This window comes from Mucor velutinosus (genome assembly GCF_035048745.1).
Source record: "Mucor velutinosus strain NIH1002 chromosome Unknown tig00001564, whole genome shotgun sequence".
NCBI classification, from domain to species: domain Eukaryota; kingdom Fungi; phylum Mucoromycota; class Mucoromycetes; order Mucorales; family Mucoraceae; genus Mucor; species Mucor velutinosus.
Window position 1 is genome coordinate 1,051,428 of NW_027041906.1, and position 27,646 is coordinate 1,079,073.

At 40.8% G+C, this 27,646-nt stretch overlaps 7 protein-coding genes across 7 annotated transcripts; 4 read left to right on the plus strand and 3 right to left on the minus strand.

Moving 5' to 3' along the window:
• Positions 1–559: 559 nt before the first annotated feature.
• ILV2 (Acetolactate synthase, mitochondrial) lies at positions 560–1,226 on the minus strand (the record flags this gene model as incomplete). The annotated part of the gene is made up of 4 exons (XM_064829829.1): positions 560–660; positions 717–848; positions 920–1,063; positions 1,127–1,226. The coding sequence occupies 4 exons, from the start codon at positions 1,224–1,226 to the stop codon at positions 560–562; spliced, it is 477 nt and encodes a 158-aa protein (XP_064682331.1).
• A 2,045-nt stretch (positions 1,227–3,271) lies between these two features.
• Positions 3,272–4,724, minus strand: ILV5_1 (Bifunctional acetohydroxyacid reductoisomerase; the record flags this gene model as incomplete). The annotated part of the gene is made up of 3 exons (XM_064829830.1): positions 3,272–4,396; positions 4,457–4,527; positions 4,589–4,724. The coding sequence occupies 3 exons, from the start codon at positions 4,722–4,724 to the stop codon at positions 3,272–3,274; spliced, it is 1,332 nt and encodes a 443-aa protein (XP_064682332.1).
• A 443-nt stretch (positions 4,725–5,167) lies between these two features.
• Positions 5,168–9,076, minus strand: LEU2 (3-isopropylmalate dehydrogenase; the record flags this gene model as incomplete). Its single annotated transcript, XM_064829831.1, has 9 exons — positions 5,168–6,135; positions 6,194–6,464; positions 6,514–7,085; positions 7,144–7,459; positions 7,514–7,798; positions 7,851–7,896; positions 7,971–8,026; positions 8,086–8,226; positions 8,282–9,076. 9 exons carry the CDS (start codon positions 9,074–9,076, stop codon positions 5,168–5,170), a joined length of 3,450 nt encoding a protein of 1,149 aa, XP_064682333.1.
• Positions 9,077–9,715: 639 nt separating this feature from the next.
• On the plus strand, positions 9,716–11,321 carry ATC70_010620 (uncharacterized protein; the record flags this gene model as incomplete). The annotated part of the gene is made up of 4 exons (XM_064829832.1): positions 9,716–9,872; positions 9,927–10,331; positions 10,407–11,174; positions 11,245–11,321. The coding sequence occupies 4 exons, from the start codon at positions 9,716–9,718 to the stop codon at positions 11,319–11,321; spliced, it is 1,407 nt and encodes a 468-aa protein (XP_064682334.1).
• Positions 11,322–17,275: 5,954 nt separating this feature from the next.
• Positions 17,276–18,606, plus strand: ATC70_010621 (Multi drug resistance-associated protein MRP; the record flags this gene model as incomplete). The annotated part of the gene is made up of 4 exons (XM_064829833.1): positions 17,276–17,418; positions 17,488–17,819; positions 17,882–18,101; positions 18,177–18,606. 4 exons carry the CDS (start codon positions 17,276–17,278, stop codon positions 18,604–18,606), a joined length of 1,125 nt encoding a protein of 374 aa, XP_064682335.1.
• Positions 18,607–18,911: 305 nt separating this feature from the next.
• Positions 18,912–21,517, plus strand: CNA1_4 (3',5'-cyclic-nucleotide phosphodiesterase (PDEase) (3':5'-CNP); the record flags this gene model as incomplete). Its single annotated transcript, XM_064829834.1, has 5 exons — positions 18,912–19,091; positions 19,155–19,332; positions 19,387–19,488; positions 19,544–19,603; positions 19,683–21,517. The coding sequence occupies 5 exons, from the start codon at positions 18,912–18,914 to the stop codon at positions 21,515–21,517; spliced, it is 2,355 nt and encodes a 784-aa protein (XP_064682336.1).
• Positions 21,518–22,131: 614 nt separating this feature from the next.
• On the plus strand, positions 22,132–24,078 carry ATC70_010623 (uncharacterized protein; the record flags this gene model as incomplete). Its single annotated transcript, XM_064829835.1, has 3 exons — positions 22,132–22,551; positions 22,604–23,466; positions 23,517–24,078. 3 exons carry the CDS (start codon positions 22,132–22,134, stop codon positions 24,076–24,078), a joined length of 1,845 nt encoding a protein of 614 aa, XP_064682337.1.
• Between the last annotated feature and the right edge of the window lie 3,568 nt (positions 24,079–27,646).

Below are 27,646 nucleotides of genomic sequence, written 5' to 3' on the forward strand. Positions count from 1 at the left end.
CAATAAAATCTTGTTCCTGTGTTAGAAACATTGCTTAATAGTGATAGAGTTTTGATATATTCAAGCGGCAATAGTGATGACAATATGACGCTTGATGCTCTTTCATCTTCTCCAGGCAAATCAACTACAGCCAATATAATCAGATGTCTTTTGTTGGGCATCAACAGCTTTTTTTTTTTTTGCACAGAATTACTCCAGCCAAGGCACGCAGAAACTGCTTGTAGCAAAGATTCATGTCGCTACTGTTGAAGCCTTGTCTTCTGGCAACAAAACCAAAGCTAAACATTGGAATATCATAATCAAGGAGCTCGGTACATCTAAAGCTAGCAGCTATGATTGCTACATCAAACACGCAGGGACAAACAGTGGATGTCTGCTTTCAAAGCACACCGAGTAATGCAAACGTTGAGCAATACCGAAATAAAGAGCTGTATAGTGTTTCAATGCTCATGCTAACGTCTAGCCATCAAAATACAATAGGCATTTATCAGAAAAATATATATTTATTAAATTACAACAGAAAGAAACTTGAGAGTCATTTTTTTTTTTTTTACAATATCTAATGGTCTTCAGCAGCATCACAGTGAGCTTGGTAAGCACTCTCATCCATCAAACCGTCAAGTTCAGATTCATTGCTGATCTTGATCTTGGCCAACCAACCTATCAGAAATGTTTAGTGCAAATTCACACGTTATTTGAAATCACGATATGCTTACCATCTTCCTCAGGGCTGGAGTTGATCAAAGAAGGCTCGTCAGACAAAGCTTCGTTGACATTGACAATCTCACCAGAGACAGGAGAGTAGATATCACTAGCAGCCTTGACGGATTCAATAGCACCAACTTGCTCTAGTTGATATGCCATACCAAAGTTTAGCGGAATGATACGCAAGGGACATTCTCTCTCAAGACAAACTTACCCTCCTTTTCGACAACATCACCAACAGCGGGAGTTTCAACAAAGACAACATCGCCCAAAGCCTTTTGAGCAAAGTCAGTGATACCAAAGGTACCAACACCATTGTCAACAGAGATCCATTCATGATCAGAGGTATATTTCTTGGCTGAATAGTCAGAGAAGAGCCATCAATTAAGACTTCACAACCCCATATTTTACAACAACTTACTGGCATAACCACGGAAGGCAGCCATAGTGGCGGACTTGCGAACAACAGGCATATAAGAAGCACGGGCAATAACGCGAGAAGTCAAGAGTCTAAGAGCCATTGTATACGTTAATCTAAAGATTGAGAAGAGATGGAGAAGTAAAAGGAAAAAGAGATTGGAAATTCAGAAACGAGATTTATTTTGAAATAGAAAAGAAAATCTAGTTTTTTTTTCTATTCCACCGAGTCATTGAAATTATTTATTTCTTTCCATTAGAGGTGCTTCACCACATCACCTTCTTCTGCGTATTTGAACCCCGTATGATTATTATAGGTAGTGCGGGGGTGAGTACTCTATATTTTTCATCTTGAGAAGGTGATTCATCCAGTCGATAGATGACTGAATGTATCAGTCTTGGTGTAAGGAACAAAATGGGAGAGATTTGTCAAAAAGAGTGATTTCAGAACAGATCAAATATGCATGAGATACATGCATTTGCCATCAGCATCAAATGTAGCTGGAGCAGTCCATCACCAACACAAGAGATAAGCTAGACAGACTGTGGAAATCCCTCTCTCTCTCTATCTCTCTCTCTCTCGCCATGGTCACATTTATACTTAAAATTGGCGGGTTATGGAAAAAAGATGATTCACTTGAAAACATCTCCTTTTCGAGTGGTCCACTTTTCCCACTTAAAATAGGGTTGGATCCCTTGGGCCGTTTTGTACATTCCTTTTCAACATTTTCTAATTCACTTGAGTATGGTCTGCATGTATGATCCGAGTCCAACATCGAGAATCTCTTTAAAATGTGTCTGATCTGGATGAAATGACACATTTTCTTGATGGAATCTCAACTAATTTCATCAAATCATTATGCTCATTGAATGGGATCGGCATCAAGCTAGTTTCCCTGATAGTTGTTTTCGTACTAGATACTATGCAGTTTGATCTCTTCAGGCTTTAAAAGATGGGCTTTAAATACTGCCATTTGATGTCAACGGACATCTGGCATTCGGATCTGCCTTTGGAAAAGCAATTTGCAACGATTAATTTTATAGGACATGATAGTGCCTGGAAACAAAAGTTAAGGTAAGCAGGCCAACTATTAGTAGCTTTTGATTCGCAATCTTTTATTCATGAGCTTCCAACAGCACCCATTGTCTTCAGGAAGTGTATAGAAGTGGTTTTGCCAGCCAAAATAAATTCAAATTCCGCAAATTGCCTTTCTGTCCAGATTGGTCAAATTCTAATCAAAACCGACCTGTTTAATCTCTTCTGGCAGATTCGACTATATAAACTGTGATAACCACTTCATACTTCCTTAAGCTTTCTTGGAGTACTTTTTAACGCGCATCCAATGGTGCTAAAAATAAGAGGTGTTTTGAACAAACTTATTGAGCAAATTCATAAAATATGAAATTGCTATTTTGGCAAAAATGTAGAGATTTTGCATATCAAGGTCTCAAAAACACAGTTTTAGAGGTTGCTGTGGATTGATACAATCGATTTGAGCTAATATATGCCATAGTAGAAGTGTTCAGTTGTGGGGTGAAAAACGCGATCGTTTGATTTTCGATGAAAACCTTGAGGTACCCCTCATGGCTTTTCGTCGATTTTTGGCCATGTTTTTTTTTTTGGCCTAAAAAGTTGAGCAAAGGTGCCAGACAGTTACTTGCAGATGAAAGACGTTATTTGGCGTTATTCCGACGATCCAAAATGGCTTCCAGCGCGAGAAAGCATGGCTTAAATGCGTTCCGATGACGCTGTAATTTGCTCAATTCAGAGTGATAAGAGGCAATGCAAGCGCACTGCCTGCTCGTATACGAGCAATTCTCATTGATATAGATGTGGGGCATCCTAGAAGACTTAGAACCATTGGTGCCGACCGTTTATAAAGGGGGTTCACATGATAATGGCAAGTTATAGACTGACATTGCAGTGTGTATCAGTATAGGATAGATGACAGAGAGTCGAATTGATAGATTGAAACATAAACAATAGGTTTTATTTGAAAATTAAAAGATAATAAATATAGAGGATGTCAGTTGTGTGTGTGTGTGTGTGTGTTTTCTTGTAGCATTTTCACAATATAAAAGGATTGACTTAAGGGTTTTAGAAAAAGAAAGAAGTATGGGTATGGCTTTTTTTTTTTTTGCGGATCGATTATTCATCGCGCTTGGGGCGAACGGGATCAAAGATGCTACGGACGGTAGAAGGGCCAGTCCAAGTACCTTTTAACAAAAAGTTCCAGTAGATGGAAGGAATGACTTCCTTGTTCAAATACTGCGAAACTTTACTGATCTTGCGTTGATCGACAGGGAAGGTCTCCAAAGGCTTACCAGTGTAACCAGAGAATTCTGCCAAAATCAATTGATCACGACCAACAATCAAGGGGCAAGAGGTATAACCGTCATAGACAGCTTGCTCAATCTTCTTTCCTTGGATATCAGCAATCAGATTCTTCTTCAAGACACCTGATTCACCAGTGATGGCAGCAGCAGTTTTGGAAGTAGGAAGGTTGGAACAATCACCCAAGGCAAAGACGTTCTTGTACTTGTTGTGACGAAGAGTGTCCTTGTTGACATCAACGAAACCAGCAGCGTCAGCTAATCTAGACTCCTTGATGAACTTGGGAGGGCCTTGAGGAGGAGCAACATGGATGAAATCGTATTCGAAGCTCTTGAGCTCTTGGTTGGCGTTGTTTCTGAAGGTAGCTTGATGATTATCGGCGTTGATTTCGATCAATTCGTGCTGGAAGTTGACATTGATGTTGCGCTCGTTGGCTAACTGTTGAAGGACACGACCGTAATGATCAACACCAAAGATCTTACCAGCAGACGTGTTGTAAATGACATTGGTCTTGTCACGGACACCGCTGAGACGGAATGCCTCTTCTGCCAAGAAAGTGATTTTGGTAGGAGCACCGGGACATTTGAGAGGGGTGTTGGGGAAAGTGAACAAGGCATTACCGCCCTTGAACTCTTGAATGAACTTGTACGTCTTTTGAACACTGTCGGCATCGTAGTTGGATGTCACACCATCCTTGCCAAGAGCCTCCTTCAAACCCTTGACACCATCCCAATTAATCTGAATACCAGCTGCAACAACTAAATAATCGTATCCAACAGTTTGTCCATCAGCGAGTTTGACAGTGTTGTTCTCGGGGTCGAATTCAGTTACTTTGTCTTGAATCCATTCAGCGTCATTGGGCATCACATCGCCCATGGGCTTGACAGATTCGCTAAAGTTCTTGAGTCCACCGCCAACATAAGTCCACAAAGGTTGATACTGATATCACATGCGTGAGATGTCTGACATCTGTACTTTCTGACATGTTGAAATACTTACATAGTGATGATTGGCAGGCTCAATGACGGCCACTTGATTCTTACCAAGCAACTTGGAGATGGTGGATGAAACTAGTCGGTGTTTCTGCAATTTAGCATGCTATCAAAACATGGAGAACAATAGAAACTCTACCTGAAAGACCACCAGGTCCGCCACCGACAACGACAACCTTGAACTTTTGATCAACAGGCTTCTTGGCTTCGGAAGCAACAGTGGCGAATGTACGTTTTGAGATGACAGAAGAGAGGCGGGTACGTACAGACAACATTTTGGTAAGATGAGATGAAAGAAAAAGAAGAAGATGATGATGAATGGACACAGAGACAGCTTAATATAAGCTGATGTTTTCAAACCTAGTTTTTCCATCTCTCCAATTCATTGACTAGAACTTGCAACTCAGTCAATTACGCCATATTTCTCCAGTTGATGGTGATTCATCACTACCAGGATTTGTCCATCTGGAGGGTGTGTGTGTGTGTGTGTCATCATGGTAGCGCACCTCCAAAACTACACTGTTTTCTCTTTTGAGCTTTAGAGTATACATTTTGCATTACTATTTTATTGACAATTGAGTGATTTGGATCGAAACGGAAGATATCGTAGTAAATGTGGAGAAATTATTATCAGTCAGAACATGATTTGGTGAGAGGTAGCCTCAGGTAGCACATAAATTGTTTCAAAATACGTAAGAAAGAGTAATAATGCTAAAGTTTAAACTTCTTTTGCGACAGATCTACTGGCCCTGGCCTCTGAATTGAAGCCTTCTCTTAATACATCAACCTTATTCTTGACTTTATCAAGGCTCCATGCTACTTTGCGAACCACACGGTGCTTGCTGATGTTTTTCTTCTTTCGCTGGTCAATCATGTCTGCCTGGAATTCAGTGTCATCCATGTCAGTATCGTCCTCATCCTCATCTTCGCCGTATTCAGAGGACAAGCTCGAGCTTCTGCGCTCGTTTCTGTCAGCTTCTTCAGTTTCAATTTGGCGACTCTTCTCAGCTTGCACGGCAGCTTGCATGTCGTAATCAAAGGGCACTTCGTCAGTGTCATCATCGTCCTCTCCCTTCTCCTTCTTCTTGTCATTCTGCTCCTTGATCCACTTTTGAGCCTTAAATTTGAGTGCGTCATTGTAGAAGGGATCTGCGCCAACAAAGTCCTTGTTGAATGTTCTCAAATGGGTGTGCACAGGAGAGAAGCCTGGGATCAGCTTCATACGGATGGTCACTTGGCCGAATTCTCCTTCTTTAGGCCAGGAATCCTCATTGCGATTCGCCTCCTTGGTCTTTTCGTTGAGATGGGGATGGAGGCCCACAACAATGTCTTGCCATTGGTCGTCTACCATCTCCTTCAACCAGAAACGGCCTGTAGACTTGGTGGTCGAAATGGAGCCTTGTGTGATATGGACATAAAGTGCAGTGCGATAACGCATCATAATAGGGAAATACAAATGCTGATTGTACCAGCCATAAGGACCCACACGTTCGATTGTCTTGGTTTCGTCATTCTCCTGTTCGCCATCAGGCTGAGGTTTAGAAATGTTCTTGGCCTTGAGACGCTTAATGATAACAGGGTCGACATTGAGAGCCAATGTAGCCTTGGTGGAATTGATGTTATTGTCGTTGAAAGGTTCTTTGAGATTGGTGAAGCTGATTCTTTCGACAATCAGAGTGCCAACATCTAGCAATAAATCAGCGATATTAGGGGATGATGGAGATAAACGCAAAAGCAGACTTACCAGCTCCTTGCAATTCACGGGGGAGTGTCATCTTCACAGGCTTGTACTTGACGGACAACAAGATTTTGCCAAAGCCGATACCATTTGTAAGAGGAATCCATTGCTGCACTTCTTTGAACTTGTCTTCTTGGTCTATAAACAAGTCTTTCAGATGCAATGACTTGGTGCCCAGAACAGGATCACGCTCAATGTCCATGGCCGTCTTGACAGAGATACGAATAGAGGCGTCTTCATAGTTTCTGATGAAATGCTCAGTGATTGCATTCCAGTGCTATATAGTGTGAATGGAAAATAATGGTACAAAGAAGATATGCACTTACAGGACTAGGGTTTCTCAGCTTGGTGCGAGTTTGGTACACCTTGTTGTCATTGATGTAGAGAATGGCATAAGGACTCACCACCTTGTTGGGACTGTAAGGATGCTTGAACTCGTCGTCGGTTGGCAGTACTTCTGGATCGCCGATTTCCAAGTCGACAGCTTGGTGAATTTGAACCGAGAGGATGCCATTTGTATGAGCGGCATCCACAGGGGCGTCCAGTACAGCACTCTTTTCATTTTCGTCCTTCTTTTGAGCTTCTTCTGACTTTTTCTTTTTAGCCATAGCATCACCTGAGAAGATTTCCATGTTGGGAGTGGGATACTTGGGATGGAAGCTCATCTTCATGTTGAGCTTGACCTTGGATTTTCTTTCTTCTTTGCCGTCTATAGGGGTCCAGCCATCAAACACAACACGCTCCTCCATGCAGTAACTAGAAACGTTGCCCAACTTATCCAGTTTGCCTTGCACAATGTCTTTGACAGACATGGACACAGAGCCCCACATGTCGTCAAATTTGACTTTATCAGCGTCCCAGACTTTTACGTCCACCTTAGTTTCGGATACAATGTCATCTGCAGCAAAAAGGTTAAGATTTAAGAGATCTGCATTTAATCATCCACCTAGCATTACCTTTATAGACTAGTACATAAAGATTCTCGTTCCATCTGGGGTTCTTATCATTGGTCAAGACACGCGTGCTGGACGAGCTCTTCTTTGGCTGTGTGCTGAGAGACAGCGTGGCATAAGAGTCTTCCATGTCTTGCAATTGGATCGAAGCGTCTCTTGAAGCTTCTCTGACCTCTACCTTGACCACACCAATGGCATTGGTATCTTGAGCAAAGGCGCCCACCAGAGCCTTAACATCAATCGTCATACTCTTTGGATCCACCAAGTCAGCAAAGCCAAGTTTAACACCTTCATTGACCAACGTCTTGATGGTAGGAAGCTATAAAGGGCAACACTTAATACATGCATTCATACTTGCAAAACAACGACTTACGTTCATGATGTTCAGATGTTTTGATAATGGCATAACGCCAGTCTCGATTTTAGGGACACTGGTAAAGGCAATGGTTGCTTTCGAAATGAATGGTAAATCAGGACAGGTTAGAATCTTGAATCTGATCTTTCCGGATACTGCAGTGAGCTCTGCCTTGACTTCAAATGGTGCCTTCAGAGCAGTCTGGAATCGAATAGCTAAACCAGGAGGTGTTGCTTTAGGACTACGGTTGGTGACAAGCGAGGCCACAGGATGAGCATGGAAGCTAAAGGCAGCTTCACCAAACTAGGCACAACTGTATAAGCCTACTGAACTGGATAATGTATGCACAACTTACAATACTCTCTTCAGGTTGGCCAGGCAATGGCGGGAACACACGAATCCTGCATTATATAAAAATGGTTAGCATTAAGGCTCTTGGATCATGTATTTATACAATGACGTATGTATGATTTACATCTGAATACGAGGTGCTTGAACACCAATATCGAAATCAGAAACTTTTACATTTTGCTACACAAAGCAAGTTAGTAATGTCATGCGCGTGGATGAACTATTATTACAAGACGTACGATAAAGCTAGGCGAGACGCTTTGCAATGTGTCTTCCAGCAGATCCTCCACGACAGCAAACATGTCTGGATCCACACTGCGCCAAATCTTTTCTAGCATGTAATTCAGCCACTCGACAGACTCGCCTTCAGAAGTGTACAACTATACACAAGTAGCATTAGTACAGTGCTATCCAATGCATGCCCTAAACACCTACAGTCTTCATGTTTTCTTGCTTTTCAAGTTGCCATTCCAGTCCTGCAGAACTCGTTCTTCCGAGATTCCAATAAGCCCATGCACACAAGGAGATGATGATGATGCCCATAATGTAACCAAATCTTAAGCGGCCGACCAGATAGCACACAAGAGACGCAACCAGGATATATTTAATGGCCTTGATCTGCAAATTCCAGATCAATTCATCAGGCTGAATTGGGTGCAATGGAGTAGGGTTGTGTAGCTTGTGGTGATCCTTCTGCTGAGGAAAGCTTTCGTCGCTTGTGTCAAAGATGTTTTTAAAATCTGTCATGGTGGATTCAAACATACGGTCCAGATCAGAAGACTGGCTGCCCAGTCTGTGATGGCGTCTCTGTTTGCTATGGTCTGCAGCATTGGCAGTTGGTTGCTCTTCTTTCGTGTCGTAAGTATCAGGCTCCTTGGTCATGGAAGGTGCCCATTGGCCGGCAAATGGCTCATTGGGATCATTGGACCAAACATGCGCATGTGGATTCGACTGTTCAGGCAACACATTACCACCTTCATGCTGATGCGCTTCAGATGCATCTTTTTGAGGTTCTGTATGCACATGTCCTGATGCGTCCAGTACATTGCCAGGTGCCTTCTCCTTCTCCTCCTGCAATACTTGGGATTCCGTCTCTTGCACATGCGCCTTTTTTTGAATGTGCTCGATCTCCTGCTGGTTTTCTTGCTGTCTCTCCTTCTCTTCATGAGGAGCCTCTTTCATTTCCAGCGCAGGCTGGTCTTCAGAATTAAACTTGACGATATCAGCCATTAATGTTTGTGTTTAGGAAAAGAAGAAGATGAAAATCTGCATAAATAGTGTCGTTTTTATCACCGTCGCTGGATTAGCCCAAACATCTATGCTCTTTTTGGAAATTTTTCATTACACTGTCGATACGTCAGATTTCTACATCATTGAGATGTAAAGCAAGAGCGTGCAAAGAATTCTTCTCGACTCTGTGTCAATTTCCGCTGGCAGGGAAAAAGACCCTCTTTTTGGACATGCTGCCTATCTTGTAGATTACAAACAAGCGCGATGGACATCCGTGGATCTGAGTTTAGCTTGGCAGCTCCACAATCCCAATTTAGTAGCCAGGCAGGCAGCATTATCTGCTCCAACATCGGGTGGGGATGGGACACCAATGTTGAGTTCCTATTTATCTGAATGTCACTGATATTATTGCCCCAATGTTGGTGCTCATTGGCCGTTATAGCAACTCTTATTAGACAACATGATCCGGAGTCATTTCCTTTTACAGCTGCTTTATCAAACCGACCCTTCATCCGAGCTTAAAAGTCTATACTTGGTAACCTGTCCTTGATTTTTTGATTGATTATAAATATTGTATTCTGCCACAAGCTTATCTCTAGCCCTTTACCCTTTTTCTTCCTTCTTTTATTCATAAATACCATGTTGAGATCCTTGATGCACTTGCGTACCGGCTCTCGTAGAGCATTGACCTTCAGCCAAAAGGCTAGATTAACTACAAGCTCCCGTCAAATTCGTGGTGCACAACCCTCCTTAATTGAGGCAGATCACGATTTCACCCAGTTCCAGAATTTCACCAGTAAGTTTTGCCTTGTAGAATCGTGAATTGCTCTTGTACTCATGTCGCATCCAGAAAAAGTATACACTGTTCGCCCTGTCGCATTTTGGATGGACAAAATTTTGGAGAAGGAAAACAAGCGATCATTAGACATCCCCTTCAATCAATATGAGCACGTTACTGTCAAAAAGACAATGTCTGACAGCTACATGGAGGAATACCTTCCCTTCAAATCCTCACCCACATTGTTGGATGAATATGTCACCACAGGTGGTAAGATCAGAATTGGCAAAATTCTCGAAGATCTCGATGCTTTGGCTGGTGCCATCTCGTACAAGCATATGGACACATTTGCGGCTGGTCCTCCCATGACAGTGGTTACTGCCAGCGTAGATCGTATGGAGTTGCTCATGCCCAACACCGTGGAAGATTTCAAGCTTTCTGGCCATGTCGCCTATGTCGGTAAAAGCAGTATGGAAGGTACGTTATCTTTGACAGATCAGAGAATGAAAAATTTTTGACGCTAATAAATTTTTTCTTGTTATCTCTCTACAGTATTTGTCAAATTAGAGACAATGCCCAATTACAATCCAGAGAGTGTAGAAGCATCCCCTTTCCCTCCTCAAGATTTCATCGCCGAACCTACTGCAAATACTGTCTTATTCGCTCGTATCACCATGGTCGCTGTTGATTCAGTAACTGGGAAATCTGTCCGCGTTAACCCTTTGGTGACACGCACTGACAAGGAAAAAAAGATTTCAGAATATGCTCAAGATTGCAAAGCTCACAAACGACTCGTCGGTGAATCAGCTCTCAGCAAGGCTCCTCCTACTGAAGATGAAAGATTGACCCTTCATGACATTTACATGAACTACTCCAAGCAAGAAAAAGCGGCTGGATCAACAGAGCCCAGTGTCTGGATGGAAGATACCAAGTTGCAAAGTGTCTTTTTGATGCAGCCTCAGGATCGCAACATTCACAACAAGGTCTTTGGTGGGTATCTGATGAGACGTGCTTACGAACTAGCACATGCTACTGGCTCCGTCTATGCCAAGTCGCCTGTAAATCTGCTATCCTTGGATGAGATCATTTTCAAGAAGCCTGTACCTGTTGGTTCCTTGCTAAACCTCTCTTCCCAAGTCATCTATGCTCAAGGTGACCCTCATAAATCATTCCAAGTGAGCGTTACTGCCGAGGTAACGGACCCTGAGGCTGGCACCACTGATCTTACCAATACGTTCCACTTCACCTTGGCTGCTCAAGATAAGCCAGTGCCTAAAATTTTGCCTAGAACCTATGCTGAGAGTATTTTATATCTGGAAGGTATTGTATTTTGATGACAAATGATAAATATCGAGTTACACACATACTTATCTCAACCCAAAATGAATAGGAAAGAGAAGACGTGAACAAGGAGTTCAAGCCAAGGAGCAATTGTTGAGTTTAATGTCTACCAACGACCAACACTAAAATTTATATATGCATCTTATTCATTTCACTTATTTATTCAATTAATTTACAAACACACACACATATCATTCCATCTCAATTTCATTGCATTCTTCACTTGCTATTTTTTGAAAAAAAAACCCCCCCTGATAGGGCCACACATATACATACCAATAAAAATAGATCATTATATTGTCTGTATATCTCATACATGTAGAATACGTTAAAAGAAGACTCTAGTTTTATTTATAAAGCACAAGGCATGTGAGCGCGTATACTAATCTTCAAATATTCTGGCTTTGACATTTGCGTGTAATAAGCTAAAAATGAAGACAAAAATCATATGCGTAATTGTTCTCTGTCTAAGATGGACATCTCTTCATCTAGCTACATTCACAGGTGAGACTGATAAGGTATTAGCTATCATTACAACTAGTTCAAATAAAAAAATACATGCCAGCCAACCTAAGGTTTAGAGAGGATTGCTTAAACTTGTACCTGATAATTCACGGCAACACCCTCATGAAAAAACTGAGCTTACTAGTGTTTCAGCGATAAATCAAGCTGAACGACGTTATCAGATATGAAATTACATAAAAAATTAAAATAGAGTATTCAGGCTGAGCTATAGTATCTATTTATTTGCAATCCCTAAGGCAAGAACTTTCAAAAGTATCAGTAACCTTCACAATTAGCATAGTATAGATTTTGCTAACAGCAACAAAATTTAAGCCCCACATTTTAATAAGTTTCAATTCGTTGATCTTTGATCAATTCGCGACTTGTTTGATCTATTTTACCAGATTTGACTATATAAGTTGTACAAATCATTCTATAATCCCTTAAGCTTCCTGATAGTACTTTTCAAGACACATCCAATGGTGCTAAATACGAGGGGTGTTTTGAACAAGCTTATTGAGAAAATTCAGAAAGTACGAAATACCTATTTTGGCCAAAATGTCGAAAGTTTGCATATAAATATCTCACAAACAAAGTTTCATGGGCTGCTTTGGACCGAGAGAAACAATTTGACTTAATATACGCTATATTAGAAGTGTTTATTTTTAGGGTGAAAAACGCAATCGTTTGATTTTCGATGAAAACCATGAGGTACCCCTCATGGTTTTTGGTCGATTTTTGACGATCCCAAAAATGTTGAGCAAAGGTATGAGAAAGTAAGCGCTGGATGAGAGCAATTGTTTGGTACTACTCTGGCAGCCCAAAACGGTTTCTAACACGAGAAAATAAGGTTCAGATACACCCGGGTTTTGGTGCGTTTTGCATATTTGTGAGTAGTAAGAGGTAATGCCAGTAAGCTATTTGCCTATAAATGAGTCGTTCACATTGATGCAAACGTAGAGCATCATAGCAGAGCCAGGTTCACAGTTATAGAGGGCTTTCACTTAGTAATGGAACGTTAGGAAGTTTACAGTAATATGTTTTTTGTTGATGTTTACAGTACTTTAACATAATGGGTGAACGCGATCAACAACGCGAACCGTCGCTACATACGCTGGTTCTCATTGAAGCGAAGGGATACTCATATAACCTTATAAGGCAGTCATTTCTAATGTAGCAAAGCAGGGTTTGGATTTTAGCTTCTCTTTGGAAGTGGCTGATACATCGTACGCCAGGTCCTGAAAACCTTTAAACCTCTGAATCCAATGCAAATCAATACAGCCAGCTTCCATCGCTACTAAATCCGACGTACGACTCAATTGCAAAGACGGCCATATCAGATAGCGAAAAAAAACATGTAGCATCTTAATTTACGTTAAAACTTATCAGATCGTGGCCTTCTTCAGGAGGAACAAGGAGCACTTGAAAACCAGCGCCATAGATAAAAGAGTGTAACCATGGTAATCAGGTACCAGCATTTTAGATGAATAGTGATTTTCCTCCCTCAACTGATTATCTAAATTTGTAACTATTCCTCTTTGGGTTGCTAACAAAAACAATGACCCCACATTATCTTTTATGCCATCATATTCCCTCTCTTGTATATGTCATATCCACGTAGCAACTCCATCCTCGATCTCATCATGAAGCAAGTTTAAATCGGTTGTTCAAAAAGATGTATGAAAGCCAAACATATCGAATCCAAATCATGGATTGACCCATCAATGCAAAATCCTACATTGTTTGATCTTGACATATCTTGGGAGAAAATCACTCGTTCATTTAGTAAAATTTCTGTTAAGTCATGTGAGAAGCATAAAAGCGAGAACCCTGCACTAAAATCTGATAACTGATATTAAAGTTCTCAAATGTACATCATGAGCTTCTATTTACTTCTTTGTCTTTGCTCAAAATGTCTCTAAATCTTTCCATTCAGCTCCAGTTTAGTAACTTTACTACTTGAAAATGCCCTTTACTTTGATCCTGTTTTCTTGACTAGCCAGCCATCATCAAATTTCAAGGTACGGTCAATGTTTACATGAGATCAAATTAAGTAAAATGAGATGAGTTCATAATTGATAGTTTAACTGAGTGTTAAAACCAACTAGAGAGATTGTGTGCCTAATGATTTTGAAACTCGTTCGGTGACGCAGGCTTATAAGTAATGTACAAAGAAAAGATAAATAGTTTCCCCCTTCTTCTTTCATATAGGAAACACTCTTTTCTACTCTCAAAAACTACTCATGAATTACCCAAACATTACTGTCCTTTGATATCCCGAATTTCCTCCACATTCTATGATTATCTTGCCACCAATTTCCATCGCAATCCACTTGTTCCCCTCTCAGCAACATCTCGTTCGACAACCCGACGTTTAGGGCCATTGCTTCGAGCTCTTCTGGAGCTTTGCTTTTGTTCGGTTTGGAAGCATTGCCTTCTATAGGTTTCGATGGCTCTTCCTGATAGTAGATCCTCTTGGTTGCTCTGTTTGGCATTTGTTTTCCGGCCCTTGAAATCCTACTCGTGTCCATCCCGTTCTCTCGCTCTCTCGCTGACGATGAAATTGTGTAGCTAATGCGGCATCAGGAAAATGCATGCTCGGGGGAAAGGAGGAGAAGGAGATGCAGAAGCAACAACGCATAGTTACAAACAACAACAATAACGTCGGCGGGGGCAGTTTGTGTGAGAAATGGGGTAAAGAGCTGGTGGTCCAAACTAATCTTCTGCTTGAATATCCTTAGTGCCATCGTGCAGCTGGGGTTCTGGGCTTAAGCAACGGGCTCGGTTTGCTGCTGAAGATTTCCTATGCCTAGTGCGACGAAGGCTGATTGACCAGGAGAAGGCCTATGATATTCGAATAGCCAAGGCAATGATCTATGGGGTTTGTCTTTTGTGCGTTTACAAATAAAAACTGCTTCTGCCTTGAACACAAATTAAATGACATTACCTATTATGTATGTTTTGGATTAATGCTGTGTCCGTATTCCAATGCTCGATAAATATTAATGTTTGTGTGTCCCGTGAAAACCCTTGATTTCAATCTTGATTTATGTACACAAAATTAGCATGCTCGCTTCTTTCCAGCGTTTAGCCTCGGATCAATATGTCAAAACTAAAACACGCATTCATTTGATTCAGCGTCCCATGCGGAGCCATCATATCTATACTAATAAAACAACTGGATCACGCTTGCCATCAATGGATGTAGATTGATATGTCTACTTGGTGACTCATAGTAGCCTTAACGGTAGTTGTTTTTACGAAAGAGTAATCATTTTGTAAAATGTGCAGTAATCGGATACCGAATGTCATTTGAATCTCCAGCTAATTTAAGCGTGCAAGGAGCAATAAATAACTATATGCAATCTCATTATCCACACGTGTCACTAATAACTGCCCTTATATTCATACATTTGCTCTGTAAACGAATTCAAAAGCGGTTTGTATACCATAACACATAACTTTATAGTCCCTAGACACTTTTACAATCCTAATATGGAAACTGTGTTGCCAGGCATTTGTCAGACATGGTTCATATATGACTAGAAACTATTTATTAAATTACTATCAATCAACAGTCAAGTTTCTTTTAACGTTTTGACTAGTATTAATTTTGCAATATTAGCCAGAGTCCCGCTGCAGCGCGAGCTATCTGAACGTAAGTTGATTTCCATCAGAGCAAAACGTAGGTCAGAAAACCAACCCAAGAGTCAAAATGCTCATCGTAACGTAATAAATTTATGATCCCTAGACACTTTCAAAGCCTCAAAAAGGAAACAAGTTGATTTGACAAGTATTTAGGTAGACTGGCATTATTAAATATAGAATGCAAGAAGAATAGCATGGCTGACAACAGTGCTATGTAATTTGCCACCTACTTTCCTTCATGATTATTACAAGGGCATTGAGTTTGCTAGTTGGTACCACCAGCCAAAATTAATTCAAACATAGACTCATAGTTTGCTTTAGATTGGCCAAAATATAAAGGTTTTCGACTCGATTGAACTATCTCTCCAGATTCGACTATGTAAAAGATGATGATCATCCTATGCGTCTTTAAGCTTTCTTGGAGCGCTTTTCAAGGCGCATCCAATGGTACCATGTAAAATAAATATTTTTAGTAAGCTTATTGAGCAATTTATGAAAATATAAAAAGAGATTTCTAGCCAAAAAGTCGAAACTTTGCATATCAAGGTTCCACGAAGATGCTGTCAGGGATTACATTAGATCGATAGAAACATTTTGGTTCAATATATACCATAGTAAAAGTCTTCATTATCAAGGTTAAAAACACGATCGTTTGATTTTCGGTGAAAACCATGAGGGGCACCTCATGCTTTTTGGTCGACTTTTGTCCATGTTTTTTTGGTCCTCAAAAAGTTGAGCAAACGTGCCAGAAAGTAACTGCTAGATGAGAGCAATTGTTTGGTGCTGTTCTGACGATCTAAAACGGCCTTGAACGCAAGAAAATGCACCTCAAATGCACTCATATTTTGCTGTATCAGGGACACTAAAGGCTAAAAAGGGAAAACACCAGTATGCTACTTGCCTATATGAAATAGTTGCGTGTATATGGGTGTAGAGCACCATATAAGAGTCAGATCTACAGATTTTTAGGTGTAAGTGGAGGGTCAAAATGAAAGTAGCAGTATTTTGGTAAGATAAGCAATGGCAATCGGTAGTGTGAGCTGCTGCTGCGCAGGTTGGTTCTCATCGAAGCGAAGCAAAGGTAGAGAGCCATTCGAAGCATAAGCCCTCGTATTCAGTAATAGTAGATTAGAAGAATGTACGTAGGCAAAAGACTATGCCCTCCAGACAATGGTTTGAGGTCACTGATCGAGCACCAAAGATAAAAGTTACTTGAGCAGCCTGAATCTTTGTTTCCAAGCCCAATATAGCTGCTATGTTCCATCTTTTGTGATTTTATGTGGTTTCCAAGCTGGTACCAATGGCTCTATTCATATTGCCGCTCTTTAACGATGCTATTGATCATGTTTTTTGATGGAACAATTTTTAATTTGTATATGACATGCCCAAATAAACTGTTGAAACGATGTATTGAAGTTTTGAGAATGATATCATATTGTAATAACACGCGGACAAAAGTACATTGCATGCCTTTGATATGGATGTTGAGCATGCTCAAGTTTTTCGCATAGTTCATTTCCATGGCGATGAAACTAGATTTCCATTGCTTGTAAAAAGACATTACTTGCCACTTCACTTTAACTTTGCTTGCTATGCTTTACGACGAAGACTGAATGCATCTAGCAGCTTGTATACTACTAGGACTATGTTCGGCAGACAAAAGACAAAAAAAAAAAGTGATTATACGATGATGAAGTATGCCACATTGCGTATAAACGAAGCCAAAGATCCTAAATTTACATGCCAGCCCACTTGGCTAATAGATCTATCCAATTTGTATTGCAGAAGTAAATAATCTGCTACATTTATAGCACATTTGAAGCTAATTCCTGCCGCAGTCTACAGATGAGTGACTACCGTAAATGAAATGCCATCCTATTTTTTCTCTGTTTACCTTTCACTAACGTTAAATCAACCCAACATACACCATGTCGACTCGACTTCCACTACAATCCAGAGCAGCTAGACCCAAATTTCAAAACAAAAGAGCCATCTTTGGTGATGATGAAGACGAAGAAGAAAAAATAAACGATGAGCGCATCTTGGGTATCGAAGACAATAAAGTGAGAGAGTGAGTGTGTATTGTAATGTTTGTCTCGAGTCCTATATGTTCTGACCATGATCACTGTTCTTTTTCTAGAGCCGAGCCCAAGAAGAAGGCTGCTCCTCTCAAGATATCGCCTCTACCCAATGCAGATTGGCGTGCTAGCGCCAAGCACAAGAAGGAGCTTTTTCTACCAGCTTCAGCCAAACAGCCGGTGGATGGAAGCATGGACAGCAAACCCGAAGTGCTGCAGCAGAACGCAGCATCCTTTGGGCTGCAGATACAAAAGAAGAAGCAAATAGAGACAACAGATGTCAATGGCAGCGTGGAATCCATCACAGTGGAGGAAACAACCACTACCAGTACTACATCAAATGAGAATGCACCCAAGACATTGGAAGAGCGAGCCATTGAAGCCATCATCAAAGGTAAGAAACATGACTCTTACATGTACTGTATAGCAATGTGCTCAATTGGTTGCAATTTATAGATTCAATGGGTGAAGGTGATAACGATAAAGATGAGGGACCTAAAAAAGTAATCCATGTCGATGAAACAGTGGCGTTCAGAGATGATTATGAGAAACGACCAGAAGAGACTACGATGGAAGAATACGAGCACATCCCAGTAGAGGAGTTCGGAGCAGCACTATTGAGAGGTCTAGGATGGAACGAGGGTGAAGGCATTGGAAGAAATAGAAAGAATGCGCCGTAAGTGGAGTGGATCTGATCTGATTTGATTTGATACACTTGACATGGTAACTCTTATTTTATTGCCTTTTATAGAGCTCCACCTCCAGCACCTGTCAAGCAAAGAGAAGCATTGCTTGGGCTAGGCGCCAAACCAGAAGACGCAGATATAAAGACAGATGACAAGCAAAAGTACAAAAATAGACGTGCAGCATACGAATACAAAGATACCAGCTTATTCAAAAAGATCTCCAAGAGAAAATACGAAGAAGAGGAGGAGGACAGAGATAGAAGTCAAAGTTCAAGCCGCCATAGTGACCGATCATCCACATCATCCCGTCGAGATAGAGAGGACGAAAGGTCAAAAAGAAGAAGAAGAAGAAGTCGTAGCAGAGACAGTAGCTCGTCCTCTAGGAGTCATCATTCCACCAGCAGTAGTCATAGTCATCGTCGTCGTCGCCGTAGTCATAGTAGATCACGCTCACCTGTGTCAAGATCCAGCGGTAGCAGCAGTAGAAGGAAATAGCATAGAACCTTAATCTCATTGGATTGAAATGAATGATCAATTTGTCTTGCCAAAAAAAAAAAAAAAAAAAAAAAATAGAAGATTTGGAACATTGCGAATCTTTGCAGCTATTTACTTGATACGCTCAACTGTCTTTTAAAATCTTGCGCAATTCGCTTCATGAGAAGGGATTATTGCGCCATCGTTTTGACTGATTACTCCATCAGCAGGCAGCGAAAAGCATCGCCAGATGGTATATAAACAAGCCATGTCAAACTTTTTTTTCTGCATTTTTCATTTCTTTTTTATATTTTGTCTCTTACAAAATGCACTCTATTCCTCGGCCTCCGTCTCACAGCCAGCATGGAGAGATCATCATTGACTATGAAAACGAATCTTATCAACATCAGACGCAAGAATTCATGAGACATTTACCAGCTTACACCAAGAAATACATTGTGGGGTTATTTCCAATTGCAACTTGGTTGCATAGATATAATTTGCAGGTAGTTTCCGTTGTCCTCTATTGATCTACATGTTGAAATTGACTCTCCTCCCTTTCTCGCTAGTGGTTAGTTCGTGATTTGATTGCAGGTGCTACCGTAGGCATTGTGATTGTTCCTCAAAGCATGGGCTATGCAAAAATTGCTGAGCTACCTCCTCAGTACGGTCTATACACTGCGTTTGTCGGTTTGTGCGTGTACTGTCTGTTTGCTACCTCTAAAGATATCAGTATTGGCCCTACAGGTATGGCATCGCTTGTATACCCCGCATTTTGGCTAACAACATATTTTAATTTAGCCGTGATGTCTCTTCTTGTGGGACAAACTGTGACCCGTGTTGTTTCTGCGGATCCAACTATCACAGGTCCCGAAATTGCAGTTGCTCTCAGCCTATTCACAGGTCAGTGAGATGCGCACTCGAACGCCCATGTATGGCGACTAACATGAATTTGCAGGTATCATTGCCATGTTTATCGGTCTCGTGCGGTTAGGTATCTTGGTTGATTTCATCCCAGGTACAGTACAAATAAAAGGCAGCATGATCCAAATAAGCTTTGTTTTTTGTTAACCTTAATCTGCCAACATGATATGTAGCTCCCGCCATTGCCGGCTTCATGAGTGGCTCTGCGATCACCATCACCATTGGTCAAATGCCCAAATTGTTTGGCATCAAAGGCATCAATACACAAGAGTCTTCCTACTTGATCTTTGGCAATTTTTTCAAGCATCTTCCTGATACAAAAGTGGATGTCGCGTTTGGTCTTGTGAGTATGGTCTGGCTGTATGGCGTTCGCTATGCATGTCAGGTACTCGGCAAGCGCTATCCCAAGTATTCCGTGCATCTCTTCTTTTTCAGCATCATGCGTAACGGTATTCTTGTCATCTTTGGCACTCTGATCGCCTTCTTGATCAACATTGGCAAGTCCACTAGTCCCGTCAGCATCCTCAAAACTGTGCCTCCTGGATTCACTGCGATGGGCGTGCCTGTCATTCGCACAAATGTCATTGCAAGTATCGCTAGCTCACTGCCTTCCGGTGTGATTATCTTGATCTTGGAGCACGTTGCGATTGCCAAGTCATTCGGTCGCATCAATGACTATACAATCGATCCTGACCAAGAAATCATTGCTATCGGTTTCACTAATATCTGGGCTGCTTTCTTTGGTGCTTACCCATCTACCGGTTCCTTCTCTCGTACTGCCATCAAAGCCAGATCTGGTGTCAAAACCCCCATCGCTGGTATCTTCTCTGCACTTGTGGTCTTGTTGGCTCTTTACGCTCTGACTCCTGCTTTTTACTATATTCCTGATGCTGTCTTGGCTGCCGTAGTCATCCATGCTGTCGCTGATTTGGTTTCTGGCCCTAGTTACATCAAGCGTCTCGCTGCTGTGAGTCTTTGGGAACTACTCATCTTTGTTGCCACTGTTGTCATCACCTTCTTCACCACTGTCGAGTATGGTATCTATGCCTCAGTTGGGATGTCTATTGTCATTCTCTTGTTCCGTATTGCTCGTCCCAGATTCTGGGGTTTAGGCCGTATTCCTCTTAGCACTGCCATCAGTTCTGTTGTCAATGAAGATGAAAAGAAGCAGCCTCCAGCCGTTCACTCTGATTTGCAAAACTATCTCTATGTTCCTGAAGGCCACCCCTCGCTGGGCAAACTGGTCGAGTCGCTGCCCGACGGCATCCTCATGTGCAAAGTCGATGAATCCTTCACTTATCCCAACTCTAGCTATATCTCTGACAAGATTATCACCTATTGTAAAAAGCGCACTCGTTCTGGTGGTAAGGTTTTGAGCAAAGGTGATCGCCAATGGAACGACGATGCTACTCCTGCTGTGATTGCTGCCCGTGAAAGCTTACCTCGCTTGCATGCGTTGATTTTGGACTTTGCCAGTGTCAATCGATTGGATTCTAGCGGTCTTCAAGCCATTGTGGATGCTCAAAATGCCCTTAATCGTTACAGTGGTCAGCACGTCGAATTTCACTTTGTCAACATTTTAAATCCTGCTATTCGTCGCTGCCTGATTGTTGCACAGTTTGGTAATCAACCTAGACCTGGAGAGAATCGCCAGGAAGTCTTCCCAGTTGTTCCCGCTTCTCGTGATGGACCTCAAAGAGATGTTCCTGAACACCAAGCAACTGATGCGGAAAACCAGATTCCTAGCAGCAGCACCACGGATGATGAATGCTATTCTGACTCTGAAGAAGTTCAAAAGGAACATACCGAATTCGTCGAGGTTTCGTCACCCTCCGTTGAGAACTATTCCACTTTGGATGGTATTCAACTGCCTAAAGATCGTTATCCCTTCTTCCATTGGAGTAGTGATGAGGCCGTACGTTCTGCTGTCGCTTCTAGAGGCCTTCGTGAAGAAGTCGAGGTAGATGAACAGATGGATATTAGCAATAGTGTGCCCGCTGGTCATTAACCTCAACTTGTTTAAATATCTAAATAACTTTTCTACATACTCACTATACCCATGTCTACTCTAACTTTACTACCTCCCTTCGTTTTTGTGAATTAAACTTGTATCATACTTTGTCAATAAATAGCCTTCGACTGATTCCAAAATGCTTGACCAATGTTGGCTGAAATCTGCAGCATTGCTTCATTTAAATCCATAAGCAAGCCGAGCCTTTCGATTTTCCATCAGAGGTTGCAAACCCGGATTAAACTACCTAGACTCTTTGTTGAGATCATCGAGAACGAAGTATTACAACCTTGGAAAGGCGGAGTTGTCTCTCATCAAAAGCATGATGATACAAATTCACTTGGCTATGCTTATCTGAATAAGGTGTTCTATGGATCATTTTTATTCTCGGACTATCCATGATAAAATACTATAGCATCTGAACATTGGCTCAAGTACACTGCGAACTGTTTATCATGCTTTGAAATGCACATTTAATTAAAGATGTTGCCTATTCCATAATGGTTGTATTACATCAATCATTTGTGATACGTTGCAGCAAACGAGAAATTTCTTTTTACCTCGAGCACTCTTTTCTTTTTCATTTCTTCTTTGCTCTTTCAGGAATAAACATGTCAATCTTTCAGCCAAAGCCTAGCATCCAGCTATCAACAGATCAAGAACAGAGCAACAGTGCATCTCAGCGCCCACATACGTTCTCAAGAAAGTCATCAAGCAGCTGGTCTATTCCTTGCTGTAGTCATATCAGTCTTGGTAAAAGTGGAGGCAGAATTCAACTACCAGATGATTCAGACAATGATAGTGCCGATGAGGAATACAATCCACCTAGCTCGTCTCCATTCAATACTGCATACAGCGAAGATACCCAGAGCCAAAACTTACCCAATGTCTTTTCACAAGCACAAGCACGGTCTCAAACAGCATTATCTCGAAATCCTTTCGCAAGAGTGGACGAACAGCGTCAAAGCAAAACTGCAGATAAACAGATGACACCACAAACAGAGCACCAAATCGATAGCTTTATCTCAGAGGTAGTATTCGCCGTTAGAGACACAGTTTTAATAACTAACGGTTTTGATGCAGGCGTCTGGAGAAGAAGAGCTTGCCAACTTTACTCGATCACGGTTTACAAAATATGACGATGAACCTGATTGGACCGAAGCTTATAAGGACGACGGTGATAAAGATGATGAACACATTGATCCAGTTATAAAAGGCATTCAAATACAAGATAATGGAGCAGACATTGAAGATGATGGAAAAAGCGACATCTCAAAGGATGCATCGAATACCCAGACCACTCATACCGCCGAACCCAGTGTTATATCAACCGAGCAAACGCATGATACCAGCAGCAGTATAGCTAGATCAACCGACGAGGAGGAAGACGTTCAGACAGAGAAGAAGGAAGACAAAGTTCCTCAAATTGAGGAGGAGGTGCTGCATTTACTCCCTCTACCAGAATTATCTAACGAAATCCCACCAGCAATGATTCACAAAAAAGCATCGTTTGAAAAATCAATGTATGGGGAGCAACCCCTCATGTCTGTTAGTAGAAATCAAGGTAGTCGAATTTCGCGATTTTCCATGACAGAAGAGGATTATTTAGCCCTGAAGAAAGCAGAGGAGCAAGAAAGGAGAGTATCGTCATTAAATGTACAAAGCACTGCAAGTTCAACACATAGTGCTCAAAATCAGAACACGATTGCAAAAGAAGAGCATCTACCAGCTGTAGGAGGCACTAACTCTCAACAAGAATCTGTCAAGGATGATAGAAGAGCATCCATAGCACAATCCATATTGGGGGACAAACTTGATGACTTTACCGAGAAGCTAGCATTCATTAAAAAGAACATTATCATGAGCATCGATTCTGATGAAGAGGATGACGAAGAAATCAGTGCTGAAAAAATACTAAAGAAGATGGAACAAGTGAAATCTACTAGGTATGTCGTGGAGCCACATAGTTTATTTTGCACTAATTGGTCTCTTACAGTGCAAGTAATCCCAACAGCAGCATTTTCGATCAAAAGCCACCCCCTACATTGCACAGAAGAACCAGCTCTCTTATGGATGCAGTGCCAACTATCGCTCGATTTATGAATCAAATTGGAGGAGGAAGTTCTGCGACACCGGAACCATCTACATCCACAAATGTGCCGTTATCTTCATCACAAACCTCAACCTCATCCTTTTCACCATCCTCTTTATTCTCAGCATTAGCTGGACCTATGCCTGAGCCATCATCCACGTTACCGAGCAACAAAAAGATGAACGACAAGAGAGCGATAAAAGAAGAAGGGAGTGGAGATGAGGATGATGACGAAGAGCTTTTCGATTTCACCAAGGTGCTGGAGATTGGAAAAAATGTCAAGACATTTGGCGAAGGATTTGTAGGCAATGGTATACGTATGTTTAATGATGTTGCCACTCGTATGAAAACCACCGTTGAAGAGGAACAGAGGAGAGCTGCTCAAATATCAGCACAAAAAAATGAAAGTACATCCACAGCATCTTCATCAAACAATGAGAACGAATGGATGCATAATTATCTCTAATCACATAAGAAATAAAAGACCTGCGATTATCATTACAGAGCACTTGAATTCAATCATATTTTAGCGTGATGTTTTGAGAAGAGGCTAAAGTGAAATAGACTCTCCCATCCTATTTATCATCCAAAGTCAAGAATCAAACTATTTCAAAACTCGATTTTGAATGGCCCAACGTGGAAATCGAAATCGTTCTTGTTAGGCGTTATTCTATCGCGGGTAGTAGTCCAGAATCAATGTTGAAGAGAATACTGCTACTGCAGCTGTCTACTAGATTCATTTATAAAACGTTGCACTTAGTTTTCAAAAGTTAGAACTGAAGTGAACTAGACTAGATTCCCATCATAAAAATACCTAAAATAAATATCATCTCAATCAAGCCATGCTACCATTAACAGATAAGCTTATATAATAATCGTATTGCGCATGATGATAGCAAAAGTAAAATACTCTAAAAATAAGAAATGGCAAATGCTGAAGTAAATGCCAAGGGTACTGTAATGTGTTGTAAGATAAATAAACCTAACCTAGAAGAAAGATACATGCTCAGTGATAACGAGCTATTTTTTACTACGCATGATTCACAAGCCTTACATTGAACTACCATTCTTGATCCATAACATCAACAACTAAATAACCCAACACTAATATACAGAATAATCGAATTGCTGGCAGCTACTAAACTGTTGCCATTTAAAAGATATAAACATAATAATATAAGTAGAGACGTAGAATATAATACTTTTATTGCACATTATTCTAATTTCGAATATAGAGGGATTTTAATAGTAATCTATCTGCTCTTCACATCCCTTTTTACTACAACAACAAAAACGATTGTTTGGTGGCAGGACAGCCAGAATAATACTGTTGTAACAACAACGTAAGCAACACTATGCTGAAGTGGTACTACCATTTACTATATAACCTTCGCATCTAATAACTTTAAAAGACATTCCTCACAAAAAACTGTTTAATAGATGATGGATCCAATCATCACACCTTATCTTACTTTTCAATAATGAAGGATTTAAATTGTATCAATATTTGAATACATTTTTATTACAAACACAAAATTATAATACGTGACAGATCAATAGGAAATCAACTAGTTATACCCCTTCGTTGTTCTAACCTCTTAGCCAATCAGATGGCTTGAAAACTCCGCTGACCTAAAAAAAAATTTGCGAGGGTTTCCCCCTGTTTTGGTGTGAGGCAAAATTTTAAGCGCCGCTATAATAGCAAGATAGCTGCTGCTATCATCAAATTTCCCCCAGGTGCTAGAGCATGCCTTACTTACATCACCTAGCTTTAAATTCAGGCATTGAGACCCTCAATCATCACTAAAGTAAGTAGCGATAACCAAGTGGAGGCGGCCTATCTACCTCCTAGCCTCGGATAAAGTCTTGTTGAGCTTCAGGGATAGGCACATCCACACAACGTAAAAAAAGGTATGCTTCAAAGAAACATAATAGTAATAAGAAAAGAACATAATACTATAAGAGTATAGTAGTATGTAGGCAAAAAAGAGACACTCACACAAAGTGAGTCAAAGAAAAGCATAACAAACACAAGATCAAAGATGTTCAAAAAAGCTCGTTGCTGTTGCAAGAAAAATGCATACATGAGCAACGCGCATGGTAGTAATAGTCGGATGTAAAGCAACATGATAACACAAATACGCACAACTGCAAAAGCAACAGTGGTATTATAAGTTTGCGCTACAACATAATGACTAATGTTGTTTCATGTAAAGCTACAGAGGAAACACTACCAACAAAAGAAAAAGAAGAAGAAAAAAGCGCGACAAGACAAACATCATGAATGCATTATCACGAGAGAGGAAGCAAAAATATAAGCGTTCAAAGAAGTTTTATATCATTGCGACCAGAAGAAAGAAGATACTTACCACTTACCACAGCCACAGATAGACCAGAAGAGTATAGGCAATTACCGGAGACAGACCAGAGAACGAGCATGCAGCAAATACAGTAGAACAGGAAAGATCAAATTAGCAGCAGCAGCAGCAGCAGCAGCAGCAGCAGCAGCAGCAACACCAGCACCATAGAAAAACTAAAGAACGAGCACCATCAGCAAAGACCAAACAAAGACCAAAGAAGTTACTTACCACTTGTCACCACCACAGATAGACCATAAGAGTAGAGGCAATCACCAGAGATAGACCAGAGAACAAGCATGCAACAAATACAGCAGACCAGGAAAGACCAGATTAGCGGCAGTAACACCAGCACCATAGAAAAAACAAAGAATGAACGACGCCAGAGACCAGACAAAGACCAAAGAAGCAATCACCAGACATGATAAACCAAAGAAGAAGGCAGCAGAGACAGCAGACAAGTACTGGCAGCAGCACCACCCACGTCAAACAGACAAAAAGAATCATCAAAACCTAATAAACAAATTCAATTAGTGTTAATTCTACGCCTTCCAGTGCTCGTTATCGAATGGTATCTAATATATTTCACTTTAAAGAAGCAGTATGAAATACTTCTAACAGTGCATGACAGTGTTATCAGAAGATAGAGTGTTATTATCAATCAAACGGTTTCCAAAACAGCCATGGTTTGGTACTGAACACGTTTGGCAAAAAAGAAGGGAAAAAAAACGAGGGTATGGAAGAATGAGAGGACGCCCCATCCGACGTCACGGCCAGTAGATTTGGTCTCAGTCTTCTGTCGCGGTAGCCCTAATTGCGGCAATTTAATATGAATTTATGTAGTGGATATTTTCGTGTTCAAACTTAACTTGATCTGACATCTTTTAAACGTTTTTGCCAAATTTGACTATGAAAACTCTCGTTATCACACCTCGCTTTCTAATATAACTTTACATAACTAAAGAAGTTGCATCGAATGGTGCTCATTACATTCAGCTTTCAGATTGAAAATAATGAGCAATTTTCAATAATATGAAAACAGATTTTCTATGAATATGTCAAAATCTCACATATGAAAGTCTCTTAGAAAGAGTTTCCAATGTTGCATTTCATCTTTACGACCAATTTGACCTAATATGTATCATAGGAAAAATCTTCATTTTTAATGTGAAAAACGGGATCGTTTGATTTTCAAGAATATTCCCTTACTAGTACACATGAAAAAACGATGATTTTCATGAATTTGCAATGACTTAAAAAATTTTGAGATAAAGCATCAGTAAAGTAAAACGCAACCAAGGGGAGACGTTTGGCCCTATTCCAAGCGTCTACAACGCTTTGTAGCATGAGTTATCCGTGCTTGAAAATGGCTAAAATTGGGCATAATTTGGCTTAAATATAAGTCCTAGTTGGTTGTGTTGCCTTGGAAGTAACTAAATTACAACTCTGTCTGATATCTCTGATATTCTGCATCGTACGAAACCCAACACTTGAGCCATCGACCTTTTTATTCAGATTCTAAGGCTCAGATCTCTCTTTTTGAAATGCGCGAATACAGTAATTTCTTAAATTGAGCATCAATGATATTGTGCAAATTTGAATCTAATAACTTGCTCAGTTTGAACGAGATGCTTATCAGGTTAGCAGGACCTTTTGATGGTTGTTCATAACAGAGAT